Genomic DNA, 18,048 nt, shown 5'->3' on the forward strand with positions numbered 1-18,048 from the left:
ACACACACACACACACACACACACACACACACACACACACACACACACACACACACACACACACACACACACACACACACACACACACACACACACACACACACACACACACACACACATATACACATTTGAGCAACCTTAGTTCCAACATGTCACAAGTTGTTTCTGACTTCATGGGAACAAACAGAGATAAGACGACGTCTGACAAAAAGGGCTTTTCACATTATTTATCATGTCATGATACGGATGTTTTGGAGAGAGTAGTGTATTTCATTGTCTAAGAGCCAGAGGAAGCTGGTGTGTGTGTGGTTCTCTCAGGTGCAGCTCAGACGATGAACACACACCGTGTGCAGCATCTGTTAGTCTGTTAGTGGCCTTAAAGACAGGACTTGTTGTCATATACACACATAAAGAGATCCTCATTGCCTGCCACTGGAGCTTCAGTGTGGCCGCCATCTTGGATGAGGACCCAACTTGTTGGCTTAAAGTCATTTAAATTCAGCTGTAGGTTGAGATTGATACTCTTTATTAGTCGATTCCGGTACACAGAAAAATAACGAGGAAGTGGAAAAGTTCTGACTTTGAAGAAAGGTTTCCGAGAAGCAAATCTGACCCAAGTAAACACAGCATTTGTGCATCTACAAAATGAATAAAATAAAATGTATTTTGTTGTTTGTCTGCAGATTCTGGATGGACAAGCCTGTGAGCTGCTTCCTGTGAACTGGTGACTAATAACGTAATAAGATGGTTTTAGATAAACAGCTTTACAGATGTTTCTCAGTACTCTTGAAGATGGACTTGGGCACTGAGAAGGAAATCCGTGAGTGGATTTGTTTTTCAGTCGGTTTGTTGTATAAACAGTGAGCGCTAAAAAGGGCCCTCTCAGCAAAGAGCTAGATATAAGTTTCATTTCACTTTCACAAGAGCTCATTAAAGTGGAAGCAAGCAGAAAAAAAACAGCGCTATGAGAGATGCAGGCGCGGCGGCGGCGGCGGCGGCGGCGGCGGCAGCCAGCGACAAAGGAGAGTTAATGTCAGCAGGATGAAGCATTGTGACGGCGGCCAGTGTCAGTAGCAGCGCGCTGGAGTGGCAGTGAAAAGGCAGTGAAGGTGTAGGAGCAGACATACTTGAGTTCAGGGGTGTGGGCCGCCATGAGGGACCGAAGGCTCTTATCAGCGAGAGGACACCCAGACAGACTGAGAGAGAAAGAGAACGGAGAAGGAGGCAAGGACGGGCAGAGGAGGAGGACGAGGAAGAGAGGGAAGCGAGGGGGATTGAAAGGAGAGAGGAGAAAGACATGAGTGAAGGGAAATCAAGAATGCAAGGCATACCAAGGTCATTTAAGAAGAAGAGGACAGACAGCAAGAAGTAAATTACTGATGCATATCAAAGTCAATGACCGTCTTTGCTTCGCCGGCTCACGCTACATTATTGCCTCTGGCATGTCAGGATCAAATAAAATATTTGAATTAGTCGTGGTGCGCCTGCTTTGGAGTCGGGCTCGGTGGGCCCACGGTAGAGATTACACAAGGCGGCCGTACATACCTGCGGTGGGACGCGTAGTTCCCGGTGATGTGTCCGCTGCCGTCGCAGCCAGGTGTGGGACACCTGCAGAGGGAGGACACAGAGGACGGGTCAGAGCCCAGAGAGAACTGACTTACACTGTGGATCACAAGCAGAAAACAGACAAAACATTCAGGCAGGGGAAGAACAGCGACACACACATTGACAAGCCACTTCATTAGAAACACCAGTCAGTCAGTCACATGTCAGCAGCTCAGGGTGTTTCGGCATGTTTCTGCTGATCGACTGGGATTTAAAAAAGGAAACAGTAGATATTTGAACAGTTCAGTTCAAATCTCCAGTGAGCAATACTGGAAACCTCAAAAGAACCTCTGGTCTATTAACTTCAAATTATTGCATTATTAGCTTCAAAATTATTACTTTATTGGCCATTATTGCATAATCACTTGGTGCAAGGTCAATGAGTAAAAAAAATGAATAAAAAGTAGTTTGTTTTTATATGAAGTTTGAGCTTTATGTGCATATCTTTGCCCTGAGCTGTTGTCTAAAGGCACAAAAAGAAATGCAGTTTTCAGCAGGATTTTGACATTTAACTGCAGATTTTCCAAAGTCAAATTTAAAAATACAGCTTTTTATTACCAGAAACATTGATTTTAAGTAACATCGGGTCTTATTTAAAGGTCGGGCTACAGCAGTTACGTAATTTTTTTTTTGTTATGTGAGCCCTCAGGAAAATAGTACTGAGGGACTGCAAGTGTTTACTCTCTACTGCCACCCGATGGCCGACAGTGTCATGACTGAGTGGAGCTGAGCGAACGTCTCTTTGATACTTACGCGAGCAGCTCCTTCTTGGCGTCCTTGGGCTGAAACTTGACCTTGAAGCTCGGAGTGGTCACCTCCCCCGGGTACTTCCTGTCCTCCATACCGTCCTGCATCATGTCGCAGTCCTCTGGGTCGGACGACACGTAGGACTGCGCCGTGTGCTCCATCTGAGAAAACCCACAGTCGTCCACAAACATCGTTACACAACCTGTCCCGTCTCTCGCTGTGTGGAGTTTGGAGGCTCCTTTCTCACAGAAGTTTGAATATTTGTGTACAAGCCACAAGACTTTGTGACACACAATCCACTTTTATTCTTTTGTAGACAAGCGATGTTTCCAATTGCAGACTGTCCTCATAAAAAATTAACATTCAAGGCCCTTTATATTTCTTTTGAAAAAGTTCAAAGGACTCAAAATTAGCATATGCCAAATCCAGGATGGTGCAATGCACCTGACACACCACCTCGGCTCCACAGTGCAGTGTTTTAACTGTACAGTAACTCCGAAAGGAATGAATAATAGAAAGAGGAGCGGGGGACAGGAAATAAGGAACAGGGATTAGAAGAAGACAAAGTGATGTAAACAATTAAGAGGTTTTTTTTTTGTTTTTTTTATTCCAGAGGCCTCGGGGGGTCGTGCCTGTTGTTATTTATGCTGCAACATTTCCTCCGCGGCGGAGCAGCACTGACCTCCTCCGCTTCCTCCTCCCGCTGGCGGTTGGGTTTGGTGTAATCCAGCGGCCCCTCCCAGTCCTCCTGCTTGTAGGCCAGCAGGTTGGGCGAGGTCATCCCGCTGCTGCCCCCGTGGTGGAGCGAGGAGGAGGACGAGGGGTCCGGGGAGCGCACCCCCGGGCTGGTGCCGGACAGGCTGCCCTCCCGCTTGATGGGCTTCTTCATACTCAGGTCCAGAGTGCCGTTCTCGTCCACCTCAATGTCCAATTCCTGAAGAGAAAACACAGGCGCCGTCACGATGCAGGGCGTTAGAGACGTGCGTCACGGGAAAGTCCTACAAGCACCACTTTTCTAATTACTGATGAAATGTGGAAAAATCACTTCAAATCACTAATTGTCTTCCTCTGGAGAACAACTGAGGAGCAAAGAGCTGCAGGACTCAATCATCACAAACAAATCTGATTTTTTTTTCGTACTTTGAACTGAAGTTGATTTATATTTGATTAATTACAGAAACATTTCATTCTCATGTTTTTTTTTTTTCACATTTCCCCTCATTGGAAACCATAATGTAATAGTTTCTTCCCTGTTTGTAATAAAGTCAATACTTTCCAGTAATGTAAAATAACAGTAAAAAATAAAGTTTTTACAACTATAAGTGAGAGAGTGCTGCTGAGTTTTCTCAATGGATGAATGGCTGACTAAGACGTCCACTGCGCCTATTTGTTGTACAATACCAAGACAATATTTTACTTACCACAAATTTTGTTGTATTTATATCTAATTATATTATATGTTTCTGTGGAAATTCTCCTTCTCTGACTCTGGTTCTGCATGTTACTTCCTATTAAAAGCAGCTTTTTCCTTTCTACTTTCACCTGTACTTTCTCATGTGGAATTGTTTTTTTTCTTTTGGGGGGGGGGGGGGGGGGGTAATTTTAGTTGACCTAACTGGTGTGTATTGGTTCTGACTTTCAAATGTTGTGAAGCTAAAATAAAGACTTGCTATAGCCTTTTAACACCGTTTAGAAGTATTTCAGTGAGTGCATTGTGAAGGGCTCAGCAGAATCGGCCCTGCACGTCTATTAATGAAGACCTTTCCTAAATCATAACTTTTAACCTCCCAAACAGGAGCTGAACTTTCCGGTGGTGAGATGTTCTTCCTGTTTCCACCTCCACCTGCTCATGAAAGAACAAATCGAGAAAATTGCCCCGGAGCGAGTACCAACACCGTCACGCAGCACTTCTTCACAACGCTGCGCATTCAAGTTCAGGAAACGCCGCCTTCACTGCTTAAGCGTGTTAGTCATGATATCTCAGGTGCCAACAGCACCGGCGGCGAGCTTCATCTGCGCGCTGTATTACGGCGCTGGCAGGTGAACAGAAACGCAGAGTTTTCCGCATTCATGTAAAATGGCGCTCAACACGAGCTGGTCAAGGGCCAGAAAAATCAAAGGTTTCAGAGAGAGGGAGGAAAAGAGAAGGAGAAACGGGAAGCGTTCCCAGAAATGTCCCCAGTTGATGAGTTCTGTGTTCCACTGTTTCAATATTGGATTTCAGCTCTGATTCCAGATCAGTCCGCGGCTGATCTGAAGGCCCCCTTTTGGATCACTGCCTCGCAGTAACAACACCTTGCTCCGCTTAGCAGCCAGACATTCATTTTCACTTTTTATCTTCTTAAAACCATGTCGGGGAATCGAAAAAAAAAAAAAAAAATGATGAAGCAGTCACTTTCTTTCCTCTGCGAGGAAAGAAAACCTTTTAAAAATCACAATATGGGGGAAAGTGGCGCTCCAATTACACCTCCTGTGCACAGAGAGCCAGGAAGGGGGAGCGAGGGAGGGAGGGACGGAGAAAGAGAGGGAGAGGAAGATAAAAAGGAGCAAAAAGAGACGCAAAGAGAAAATGAAAGACGGAGTGGCGGGGGTGGAGAGGGAGCGCAGTAGATCCGTCCGGCAGATAATGAAAAAAGGCTACCTGGTGGAAAAGTAATCCAGGGAACTGGCAGTCAGCCAAATTCAATAACAACATGAGGAGTGTGTGGGATGGAGGGATGAAACGATGAAAGACGATGGGAGCGGTGATGCAACTGAATCTCAACACCGTCCTGTTGCTGTAAGCCAATGCCTCCTGATGATATATTCATGCCGAGCTGAAGGGGGGAGGAGGGGAGGCACACCCACTGCTCTCCCCTCTCATCTTCCAGCTGTGGCCTGTTTCATCAGCACCACAATCAGCTAATAAGTCTCTTTCTGCGTGTGCCACGGAGGGACGCGCCGGGCAAAACCACCCGCAATCAGAAAACCGGCCAGATTTGACATTTCAGATCACCTTGTTTTGCGGTTTGGTGCTGAGGTTCTCGGGCTTCTCCCAGCAGCGGGTGGACAGGTTGAGGATGGCGGTGGCGGCCATGTGAGCAGCTTCGGCGTCGTGCGAGTAGTCGTAGGCCAAGGAGGAGCTCTTCCCGTACTCGTGCAGGCTGAGGCTGGGCGACGACGACTTGGGGAATGAGGGCTTAGCTGGAGAGGACGGACATTTTTGATTAGGACATATCCACACAGAAGAAGAAACCGTAAAGTCATGTTCAGACAAAGCCCCGCCCCTTTGTGGGTGTGTCTGTTAGTAAAGGGAGCATGTCTTCTCCTGCGATCAATCCAATCCAATGTAGAAGGAATGCCACTCAACTCGCTTGTTCTCTTAACTTGTCTTTTCTCACATGTTGCATGTGGTGGAATAAAACCTTAAAATCCACAGATCGTCACGAGAAAGTCTGTTTTTTTGTAGTGAGCTGTGATGTCAGCATCGCCCTGGTGTGCTGAACAAAAACAACACTGACACTCGTAGCTAAAACGGCTAAAATAACTATAACAGCGAACACAGGCAAACACTGTGACAAACGTCTGCAACAGGAATAAAACGTCTTTCCTGTAGTTCCTGAATGTTATAAATAAAACATGAACCACCATTTTGGTGAAGTTAGATGAGAAAAACTGGACATGAAAGCTTGTAAAGTGTATGTTCTTCATTTGTAAAGGTACACTCATCGACTTTCATTTGATGTCAAGTCGGTAAAAGTGACTCTTTTGGTCTGAACAGTTGCAGACATCACTTTTGGTTTTGGCATTGTCGCTGGTTCTTAAATACATTATGCGCTTCATGCGTCTAACTCCTCTGTGGTCGACCCGTGGATGTCGCTATGGGCGCGGCGCCACGTTCAGCAGATCTTACTTTTGAAGGCTTTGGGTGAGGTTTCGCTGGTGAGCATCTTTGGAGCAAGCGTGCGCTTCCCGAACACTTGAGCGTCGAAGCTTGCATAATCGAAGGACACCTTGGAGTACTTCTCCAGCTCCTTGGCCAGGTTGGCGCGGGGCGTGGACGGCGCCATGTTGGGCCTGTAGCTGCCGTACTGGGGCACCTCCAGCTGCTTCACGAAGCACATGGGCCTGCGGAGGGGATTAAAGAGGAGCGACACGCAGGAAGTCAAAGAGATGAGCCAAGATGAGCAATAAAAGAGGATTGATGCAATAAAGAGACACAGAATGCTCCCGCCGATAGGAGGGAAGAAGAGAGAGTGAAAGAATGAGTGGAGAGTGAAATAGAGAGAGTAAAGATAGGGGCAACGGTGTACTTAGCAGGAGTGCAGCAGGATTAAAAGCTCTCTTATCAGCAGAGGGCACATTTGCATGTTGTACAGCATGGAATTTATGAGCTTTAAGCCCTCTCGTTTTCCTGGAGAGCCCGGGCTTTTGTCAGACCTGTTGGCGTAAATCCACTGATAGACCACAGAGAGCCAGAGAGAGCGAGGAAGAATGGAGGAGGAGGAGGAGGAGGAGGAGGAGGACAGACCCAGAGAGGAAGGGCTAACAGAAGGAGGGGAGTGGCTTCCTTATTTTTAACTCTGCTTTTGCTCCTCGTCCCCTCATTTTAACTCCAGATAATCAAAAGTTGAGCTTTTAGCGACGTCAGCTAACCGTCCGTTCAGCTAACCGTCCGTTCAGCTAACCGTCCGTTCAGCTAACCGTCCGTTCAGCTAATTCCTATATTTATTTCTGACTGAACGCGAGACGAATGCAGCCGGAGTTATATGACGTATGCTAAGTAATGCTAACGCTGAACCACAGAATCTGTAGTTCAGAAGTGGCCGACGTGTTTGCGTTAGCATTAGCATGATGTCCAAAGAGTAGCAACACCTGCTAAAGCTCCTGCACACATTTTAATATTGGGTCATTTTTCCTATATGATTGTTCTTTCATTTTATTAAGCAGTAATTATATTTTCACAGCATCTTTCAGTTCTTACAATTACTAATAATGTCGTCTTGCTATTTGTAATGAGGTGCATCTTATTTAATTTATTTGTTCACATGTGACGTGTAAGTAAAGTCTATTATTAGCTCCCAGTCAAATTTTGAATTGACTTTAAAATTGTAATTTTCACTTTCTGGACGTTGCATGGTCAGGCCCCTCACTACATCACTGACCTGCTGTGGCCCTACACCTCAGGGTCCCCCTCCGATCTTCAGGCCAGAGTCTCCTGAAGGTCCCACAGACCTGCTTTAAAACCCGGGGGGGGGGGGGGTTCAGACTGTAGCCCCCAGGCTATGGAATGACTTGCCCCTGTCCCTCCAAACGCTCGATTCCACAAGCTCTTTTAAAAAGTACTTGAAGATGTTTTTATTTAAGAACGCTTTTGGCTAAATACTTTTCTGACTTGTAACTGAAATTCTTATATTCCGTTTTTATTGCACCCATTTTATGTAAAGCACTTTGTGATTTTTATCTGTGAAAAGCGCTTTATAAATAAACTTTACTTACTTACTAACTAGCTGAGCTCAGTGATTGCCCTTGTTTTTAGCAAAGAAAGGAAAAAGCTGCCGTACCTCTAAAAACAAAGGTCGTTGCATTAAATTGGCATATTGAACTGAAGAAAACCAACCATAAAGAAAAGAAAGTTCTACTCGCTTCTATCAGCTTCTGAGGATTAAAGCTGTTTAATTGGATCATACGAATTAAACTATGTCATAATTGATTGAATCCGCGGAATCAGAAATGTTGGACGTCCATTTTTCCTGTTGTTGACTCGCGGCCCTCTGGTTTGAGATTTTTTAAATTGATGGCCGACGTGCTGTCGGATCTTTCATCATTCTGATGCGTGATTTCAAACACTTGCCACATTTTCCAATCGTCCGAATACGACTGGATGATGAGAGACACATTTTTCAGCAGCGGTTATCATTCTTGAAAGATCGAAATTAACTCGTCACGAACTGAGAAATTACAGTGAAAGAAACTTAATTTTAACAATTTCCATTTGTATTTAACTGAGCCTGTCCTGTTGAGTCTGGAGGAGGAAACCCAAGGCGGCGCTGCCAGCAGTGTGTGGAGGTTTGAGGTCACCAGCTAATGATTACATCTGTCAATTAAAGGAACTGGGACGATATCGCCACCTTTCAAATAAGTGGATTTATTTGACAGTTAATGATAATATCTTCTTGCGTGTGAGCGATGTGAGTTAACGCCCTGTCCTCATGTCCTCATGTCCTCACAGTGCAGAGCCGATCCACTGCAGAGAGAAACTTTCCAGCACTGATCACAGGGGATTTCTATTAATTCAACATGGATTCCATTAGAAGACTGGATTGCACGAGGAATTCTTCGGCTGCACATACAACAGACACCCGAGCTCATTTGAATAACAATCTGAGAAAAGAAAACAAAGCCAGCCTTATTATGTTTTAATCCTCGATGCTTTGTCCGACCACTGATGAGCTTTTCCTCTAGGAAAGCAATTATTTTCCCCGATCCCCCCGCAATGCCCCTATAACTGGCATAATTAGCTTATCGGTGGCATTATTAATTAAAATACCAACGAGGAAGAGCGTGGACTTAGCATAATACCGACGTCTGCTTGGTGTTAATTATCATTCTTTTGGCCGTGGCGGCGCTGCCCGGCCGGTCGGGGGGAGATGACAGGAGATGAAGAGATCTCAGAGTTCCAGGTGTTGGCCATGATGAGCCGGCCGCCACAAGATTCAACACACCGTGGTCATTACAGAGACCGCACGGAGGCCGGCTCCGCCTCTCATGGTCAACGTACAGAACAAGGTCATGGTGGTCTGTGGAGGTCTGTGGTGAACAGCGGTGGACACTATGGTGGTCTATGTGGTGGACTGTGATGGACTGTGGTGGTCTGTGGTGGACTGTGGCAGTGTGTGGTGGACTGTGGTGGTCTGTGGTGGTCTATGGTGGAGTGTGATTGACTGTATGATGGTCTGTGTGGTGGACTGTGGTAGACTGTGGCAGACTGTGATGGTCTGTGGTGGACTGTGGTGGTCTGTGGTGGACTGTGATGGACTGTGGTGGTCTGTGGTGGACTGTGGTGGTCAGTGGTGGTCTGTGGTGGACTATGGTGGACTGTGGTGGTCTGTGGTGGACTGTGGTGGACTGTGGTGGACTGTGGCGGTCTGTGGTGGACTATGGTGGACTGTGGCGGTCTGAAAAAAGGCTGAACTTCCTTTAGCTAACACACTGTAGCTCCATACAGGAATCAGGCAGTGACTCTAAGCTGCTCCCCGGATGACCCACCTCAGCACTCGGTCGTTGGGACTCCCTTTGAGGTGCTCGCCGCCCGGCTGGGAGAGGTGCTGCTTGTCGTGGCCCTTGGACAGCTTCTCTGCGGCGGCGATTGGGCAGCCGGAGAGGCTGGAGGGGCGGAGCAGAGGAGAGCAGCTGAATAGTGAAAGGAGTGAAACACTGCTGACTGCAGAGGTCCACATCACTCTGATGCACGCTGACACATTTGCTGTCCTGCATAAATGAATGTACAAGCTTTGCAAATACACCGAGGGAGAGCGCACGTCCCGAGCACAACGCGCTCACCTGCAGAACCTCGCGCAGTGGGAACAATGCGGACGCACACGGCCGGCGCTGCACGTGCGAGTAATTACCTGCGGTGCGTGTTGCGGTTGCTGTTGACGTGGCCCTGACCGGTGCAGCCAGGAGTCGGACACTTCAGCACATTTTCATGCATGGCCAGAACTGCGGAGGAGACACACAATCGCACAGTGAGAGAAAAGCCTCAATCTCATTTAAATAATTGAAAACACTCTTTATTCAAAAGACTGCATGCACACTTTTGTGCTGGGATGGAAGCGTGTACTCCTTTTTTGCATTTCTTTCATAAATATTTCCACTCCCCTCCTCTCTCCACATGGCAGCAGCTGTCTATTTTTGAAGAAAAAAACCTGCTAATAATAGTTATTAGTCTCTTGGATGAGTGAACCAAACACAGACATGAGCTTTCTATCACCACATAACCTCGCCCTCTAAATCCTCCTGACAAAAGTGAAGGTTTTCATGCCTGATTTTCATTTTGTCTCATAAAAACAAGAAAGAAAAGCGCAATACTCCTGGTTTCAAAGATGTATCCTGATTTCTAAAGGGTGATGGATGTTCCTGAGGCACTCCTCGGATTGCTGGCAGAAACACTGTGTGAGCGCAAAAGCGTTAAACTGCAACTGCCGGCTGACTGTGCCTCGACAAAGTCAATATTTTAACCATTAAAAAAAAAACAACTAAACACAAGCTGGTGTTTACTTTGTTTTATGTAACTTGTGAACGATCTGGTCTAAGTTTACTAACAACTCAATTTCAGGGGACATTTCTGTGTAATCGACACAATGATCCAACAATACTTTATATTACACTATTACCATTATACAATACTGAAGAAGAATAAAATGATCCTCAGCCGTTTGATAAAGTGAAGAAGTCAGTGAGACAGGAAGTTCTCGTCAACCCTTGTGACTGAACGATTCAGCTCAGACGAATAGATACGATATCACCAAATATTAACATTTTTATACCCTTAATGTTCATGTATGTGTCCATGTTTGGGTAGATATCTATTTGCTGTGATACTCTAACGGTTTGATTTGATAACATCTTGTATAAACTGTGCTAAAGTGCATGCACATGCAAGCAGAAGCTGCTTGCAGGGCATGTTTTGCAGGTGACCAACTCAGAATATGACCAAGAATAAGATCACACACAAACAGAAGTATTCAAAGGAAGGTTTTGTCTACTTTAGACCCACTTTACATGAAAATAGATCAGTTGGAAACTGAATCAGGGTTTTCTGAGCTTAACAATCTAACCCAAGCAGCTAATATTGTTCGGGTAAAAGTAAAAGTACCAAAAAAATTATTGTTATTAAACCCTACACATCAATATTGACCACTGCAAAGCTTTGAGTAAAACCACAACTGAACTGAATTGACTTGTTTCAGTCGTGCAGATTTAATGCTGATGGTCATTACAGGAGAACATCATGCTGCACGCATATTATTTTGCTTTTCTAAGCAACAGAGGCAAAATGAAAAAAAAAAGAAAAAAACCAAGCACTCACTCTCGGGGGGGATCCTGTCCTTGTGCGGACAGCCTGACAGGCTGCGGTGGTGAGGGTAGAGGCCGGTCACATGGCCCGTCCCATCACACCCCGGCGTGGGGCATTTTATCTCCCTCTTCTCTGGCCTGCTGCTCTCTGGGTTTGAGGAAGTGGACAGCGAGGGGGCGGGGGGGGGGGGGGGATGAGTGGATGGAGAAGGGAAGGTGGGATGAACAAGGAGGACAAAAGCAAGTGGTTAAAGCCCTCAGACGCTGTGCTCCACTGAGCATGAAATCTAGACATATTTCAGACAACTGTACAAAAGCAACACCATCTGTATCCCCTCCTCATGCCTTATGTATCACTGGAAATGCACCGGGCGTTTAATGCATCACTCCAAATGTGATTTGTGTGTTTCTCTTCATGCCTTTAGGAACGAAACACTCCTGGAAGAGGAGCTGCACAGTATCTCCCAAAATGATGGCGGACGGACTGAACTGTGATAAATCTTGTTTTCACGCGCTGGAAACTTGTGAGACACAAATTCAAAATGATGGAATTTTATATTTGGGAGAAACGCGAGATTAGTTGTGATTCCTTTACAAAAACTGTGCAATTAGGAAGTTAAAAGATTTTAATCCATGTCATGGAGAAGTCGGAACTAAAATCTAGGGACAAACAAACAAACAAACAAACAAACTCGACCCAGTCACAGCTGGTTTGAAGTAGGGGCAAGAGAAAGAGCACTGTTGTTTCAAAGAGAATAAAATCCAAAAAGCATAAATACAGGAACATCGTCTACATACCTGTTTGTATTTATCGTGAATCAACTCGTCAACACAACGTTATTGTTATTGTTAATAGTATTGCTTGTTTAACTAAACCTGTGTTTCCCTAACCATCAGCATGAGCAGCAACAAGCTTTTCAAAGTCCTCCTGAACGGCCGCTCACACCCTGCGGACGATTTGGACCAGCGTGTTTGGAACCGTGTGGAAAATAAAGAAAACAAATAGAAGAAGTGCAAATACACCGGGAAGGAACAGACACGACTCTGTAGTTGACAGATAATGTCGGCGGCCTGCTCCGCCCCGGCTACCGTTGGAGGTATGCTACTGAGTGACGGTGGTATCGGAGGAAGGGGGCAAAAAGAACAAGAGGACGGCGCGATGCTCTGTTGGCCTTCAAATTGAATGTTAACGAGACATGCATCTCCTAATTAGCGTCGGGCAGAACAGGGACGTCATGGCGGGAGGGAGTCGGGGGCCAAGGGTAGGGCAGCACTAGCAGGCATGTAATCACACTTGTTGCTATACTGTGCGGAGCATGACGAGTGGGCAGCGTGCCAGCTGCGAAATACAAGGCTTTCCAACACATGCAGCACGTAAACAAACACTGCTGCGACCTGCACACCTCCTCTCTCCCCCTTTTCACGGAAGTCTATTCAGCTGGAAGCACTTCATTCCCATTACAATGGAAACGGGAGGATCTAAACCGAGCTCCGTGACTCATCGCTGTTTATTTGGTACACGGTGTTTATTTGTACCGTTCAGGACATGACAACTCGCACAGCTTTAGCACATCATTTTCTCTACTCTTTCCTACAATTGGCCAATTGCTGACTCTTTCCCGCTGCTTTCCACTCATATTATTAAGGCATAAAAGTCCTCCTGCTTCCTTGCGGCGTGTTGAACCACTCCACGGGACCTGTAGGATAAATATACCATCCAGACTGAAACCAGGGAGCGCTCAGCTCGTAGTACGCTAACAAAGACTCACAGAGGCTCGCGTTTGTATTCCTGGAGTCGATGTTTTGATCTGCGCTCTGCGAATGATTTTACCCACTTGCCACCAAATACAACTTGTCTGGAAAACAAGTTCCACCTAGAAAACGAAGAAATCACTTTGCCGAATTTTATGAATTTGAATCACGGAATCAACAAGACCTCTTGGAATTTTCATCAGTTTTTGAAATGTTTAGCTATTCCAGTTTTTTTTTGTTATATTGCCCTATTTGGCTGTTTGTAGCCCTTTCAGCTATTTGAAACAATAATCTTTTCATTTCAGCCCCTTCAGCTCTATTCTTTAGTTTCACAATATTAAGTCAGTTTTAGCCAGTCGATCTATTTCAGTGTCATTTCACACCACATGACATGATACACGTAAACCTGCATAGTGAAAGTCTTTCATTCAGTGAATCGAGCCCTGCATTTGTCTTTCTTCTTTGGATGTATTTATTGGACTTTCTGAGGGAGGAATTCGCAAAGTCACCTGCAGGGTGACACACATTTGAGTTGAAAAACCCCTTTTAGGTTGTTTAGTTTACATCTGTCACCTAAAGCTGTGAGAAGGGTGACCCCCCCCCCCCCCCCTGAGAGTACCAAAAGTAAAACAATCATTTGTGTTAACACACAACAGAGCGTGGTGAAACCCCCCCGTCTTTATGTTGATCGTTAAAACAATGTCAATAGATTCTCAGTTTCATTTGATGCTGAGTTCATTAAAAAAAAGGTGGTTGCTAACATGTGATGAATCAAGACTGGAAAAGCCATTGGAGGCATGACTTTTACTTTTGTCTGGATTCTTGTTAATCATTCATAAATCTCCCTGTGTCGTCCAGGTGGATTTAGAGCAATAAGGACAGTGAAGGAACCCAGGCACATAATCTCTCTGCGTATTTACTTCAGCTCATCCGGAGAATCTTTAGCGTCTTAACATCTGAGCCGAGACACAGCCACTGCATGCGTCGACCTCAGGATCTGATCCCTGATTGTTGCAGACTCGGTCCCCCTTGTGAATGAGATGTTGCATCTCAAGGGGCTTTCCTCTCAATAAATTCAAATTACGCTTCAACACAACCAGCAGAAGAAACCCCTGCGGTGACTCTACCATGTGACTCTGACGTAGCTCCAGGACTCTGAGAGAACATCTCAGTGCCTGCTTCCTCACTCTGGCCTCACCTTTGCTGAAGTAGCTCTTGCGGATGATGTCCAGGTGCTTGGGCCTGTCCTCCATGGTGAAGTAGCGCTGGTGGTGGATATCTGGGGCGCGGAGCAGCTCTCTGGGCCCGGCCGGCTTCACCTGCTCGGCCTTCAGGGCGATGGCCTGCTCCAGGAGGCCCAGGTTCCCCCGGGTCATGTCGAACATCTCCGACTCGTCCGTCACGGTGGAGCGCTGCGACAGGCTGTCCTCGTCGTCGCGCTCGTCGTCCCCGTCCATGTTGTCGTAGTCTTTCTCCTCAGACTTCTCGGAGCAGACCTCGATGATGTCCGTCGAGGCGGACGACGAGGGCTTGTGGAGTCTGTAGCCGTCGCCTCTCGGGATGGAGAAGAACTCCTCCAGTGGACTGGCCCTGTGGGAGCCGAAGCTTAAAGGAGGGCTGGCCTTGTAGCTGTGGAGCGAGCTCGCTTTAAGAGAGTCATACTTGTTGAGGGGACTGGTTCTGAGGAGGCTGAAGTCCTCTGGAGGACTGGCCCTGTGGTCTTCACTCTTTATGTGGGTTCCCTGAGCGGCTGCAATGCTGGTGATGGTGCGGACGGCAGTCGGCACGTCAGTAATGGTCGGAATATCCCCCCTGTGCTCCACTTCCTCTTCTTTCTCCTCTTCCCCCTCCTCCTCCTCCTCTTCCTCCTCCTCCTCTGCTGCTGTTTCTGGCTCTGAAGCTGCTAAATGTTCCTCCTCTTCCATATTATCTTCACCTCTGATCTCTTCACCGTGGACACTTTGGGTCTCATAATCTTGGTCGCCGGAGTCTCGATGCTCTCCTCGCTTGTGGTCGACGTCGTCTGCCTCCTCCGGCAGAACGGGCGACTCCTCCAGCACTTGAACTCTGCGCGCCTCCTCCTCCTCCTCCTCCACCTCTTCCTCCTCATTCACATCCCCCTCCTGCTCGTCCTTCACTCCTTCACCCTGCTCGGTGGCGATATCGTCCTCTGTCTCCATGGCAACAGGCAGTTGAATGGCCTCACTCGGAGCGTTGTTGTTGTTGTTGTTGTTGTTGTTGGGGACCCTGCCCAGGTGAAGGAGAGAATTTGCCACCTCTTCTGCGCTCTGCGAGGGTGAGTGACAGTCCTCCTGGGCAGGAGCTGCAGCGTCCTGCTCGGGCTCGATGATCACGCACTCCTCCTCTGTTGGGAACAAAGGCGAAGAGGTCAGAGCGCCGGCACACGGCGAGGAGTGAGTCACGGCGGGAGGTCAAGCTGCTGTCAAAAATATCTTTAGTGCATCACCTTTCTACCTGCTAAGTCGGTCGCCGTGAACTCACAATGAAATAAAAATAACCTGCCGAAATCGATCTGCGGATGAAGACGCTCACGCACAATGTTGGCGTGGCCAAAAGGAAGCGTGGCGTCTGTCAACACCTGGAAATAACCTATAAAACCTTGTTAAGACATTATTTCTTCACCTCGTCATGATCCTCCCACTGACCAAACACATGAAGTTCATTAGTTACTGAATCGTTTATATGACAACGTCTTCATGCTTTTGTGGCTTTCTGGCAGTTTGTTTACGCGACAACGGCGCTGGAAGTCAACAGGGAAAACAACTATTCTGAGACTCGTAGTACAAAACTGGAACTGTCGCTTTAATTTACAGGCAGTTGTCTTTGACTTATTTCATAACAAGGTTCATGAATGACGGACTAAAATGTGTAAAATGAATAAGATTCAACCTAATTGAAGTGAAACTGACATTTTACCATTTCGTGTCATTTTAAAATGAATTATAACTTTTATTTAATTTGCTGCCATGGAATTCAAAATGTGCTCATAGTTCCTTTGAAATTCTCAAACATCTCATATTTAACATTGGGAACATTGGGACTGTGGGTTTATGAGATTGGGAAATTCTTGGAAATATTCAGCTTTAACAGTTTGTCATCTTTGGGATTATCAATGTGAAGACGCAGGATGCTGAAGTCTCATGATGAAAACATCTGGATCTTCAGAGGACAGAATATATAATAAATACATAATAAATCTAAATTTGTAAAAAAGTTAATAAATCTGTCCCTTCATGAGAGAAAACAAAATGTCTTTGTATTCCTGTCAAGTCATGGACCGGAAGAGGAAGTTAACAGAAGGATCATGATCTTGATGGGGCTTTAAAAGAGGAGAGTATTAAGGAGTTATTAAGGCTTTAATTAAAAGATGCTCCTGAGTTGCATTGTGGGAAACGTAGGATTCATCATGAAATGAAGCTGAACACTCGCACCTTCCTCAGCTGCATGATTCTCCTCCTGGTATGTCTCTTCCTCCTCCTTCATTGGTGACTCCTCCTCTTGGCCGTTCGTCTGCCCGTCTTCCGTCGCCTCCTTCTTCTGCTCCTCCTCTATGACTGCGTCCCGCTCCCCTTCCTCCTCCTCCTCCTCCTCCTCTGCCTCCTTGGCCTCCTCCTCTTTCCCTGCATCCTTGTCTCCGTCGCCCTCGGCCTCGCTGCTGGCGTCGCTCTCAGCGCTGAAGCCCTCATCCAGAGTCAGCTTCAGAGGGTGGGACTTGCGCTTGGAGGGGGGTCGCTCGGCCTCCTGCTCCTGCTCCTGCTCCTGCTCCTGCTCGGCCTCCGCCTCCTCCAGGCGGCGCTTTCTTGCGATGGGGCATCCCAGAATGCTTGTGGAGGAAAGGAGGGGAGGAAAGAATGAGGATTACAGAGTCACTGAAAGCAACCAAGCTTCACGGACCTCATCGGGGACACGAGGGGCAAAACTGGCAGGAAAGGGAGGAGCTCTTTCAGCATGTGGCCTGAGGGGGGCGCCAAACTCGCTCGCTCATACATCACAACCAATCCTGGCCAATTGAGTGGAACGTTTAATGAACAACTTATATGGAGAGGCGGGCGGCAAGGCAGCAGAGGGTGAAATCCAATAAACTCCCTCTTACTCTCACCTGGGAGACGCCGGGGGAGACGAGCCACGATCTATAAACAAAGTACATCTGAAATTGCCCGCTGAACAAATACACATGTAAACAGATAGCTAATATCTGCCCCTCAATAAAGGAGTCACAAGCCGGCGAGCTGCCCCGAGTCTCCGAGGGTCTCCGAGGACGAACCACAAAGACGAGGAATGAAGAGAAGGGAGGCGAAGCGGGAATGAGACCTGAAGAAATCACATTTCACTGCTGCCCACTAAAAGTTTATTATTTAGGAGGTTTGATTTGCAGACTGTGAGAGCACACACACACACACGCACACACGCACGCACGCACGCACACACACACGCACACACAGCTCCTCTCACTGGAACAGAATTATTCAAAATGCAGTGAAAGTCATATTCCCAAGTCTGATTTGGAAGACGTCATAAAAAGTCATTCATGTTCTTTGAGAAACAGTTAACATGGCAAAGAAACATGAAAGCAGCTCTGAGGATTCACACGGGATCTTTCATTTAATGTCACTTCTTTTTAAGTGAGGTAAAGTCACTCAGCCCAGAGCTTCGCAGCGTTTAGTTCTACTGTCCTGAAGACAGAGCAGGTGTGTTTAACATCAACATTTTTGTGTTAATGTCTAAAAAAAGCCAGTGTATTTTAATATGTAGGAAATGGTTAATGTGATCCTGTTGCTGAATACCTGACACGTTCAAGGTTATAATTAAAAGACTTTTGTACAAGAGGCGAGCATGCAAAACACATGCAACACAAAGTGGGAAGAA

At 46.6% G+C, this 18,048-nt stretch overlaps 1 protein-coding gene across 1 annotated transcript in view; it reads right to left on the reverse strand.

Moving 5' to 3' along the window:
• Window positions 1–18,048, reverse strand: part of myt1b (myelin transcription factor 1b) — a gene marked incomplete at both ends in the record, with an annotated part of 165,801 nt that overhangs the window by 4,614 nt on the left and 143,139 nt on the right. Inside the window, 11 exons of the mRNA XM_080468448.1 lie at window positions 1,128–1,196; window positions 1,546–1,608; window positions 2,359–2,513; window positions 3,035–3,286; window positions 5,348–5,535; window positions 6,245–6,495; window positions 9,601–9,717; window positions 9,963–10,053; window positions 11,423–11,557; window positions 14,360–15,526; window positions 16,614–17,005. Coding sequence (XP_080324574.1) covers window positions 1,128–1,196; window positions 1,546–1,608; window positions 2,359–2,513; window positions 3,035–3,286; window positions 5,348–5,535; window positions 6,245–6,495; window positions 9,601–9,717; window positions 9,963–10,053; window positions 11,423–11,557; window positions 14,360–15,526; window positions 16,614–17,005 — 2,880 coding nt within the window. The remainder of the gene's footprint in view (window positions 1–1,127; window positions 1,197–1,545; window positions 1,609–2,358; window positions 2,514–3,034; window positions 3,287–5,347; window positions 5,536–6,244; window positions 6,496–9,600; window positions 9,718–9,962; window positions 10,054–11,422; window positions 11,558–14,359; window positions 15,527–16,613; window positions 17,006–18,048) is intronic.

The sequence above is a fragment of the Lipophrys pholis genome (genome assembly GCF_963383615.2).
Source record: "Lipophrys pholis genome assembly, chromosome: 8".
NCBI classification, from domain to species: Eukaryota; Metazoa; Chordata; class Actinopteri; order Blenniiformes; family Blenniidae; genus Lipophrys; species Lipophrys pholis.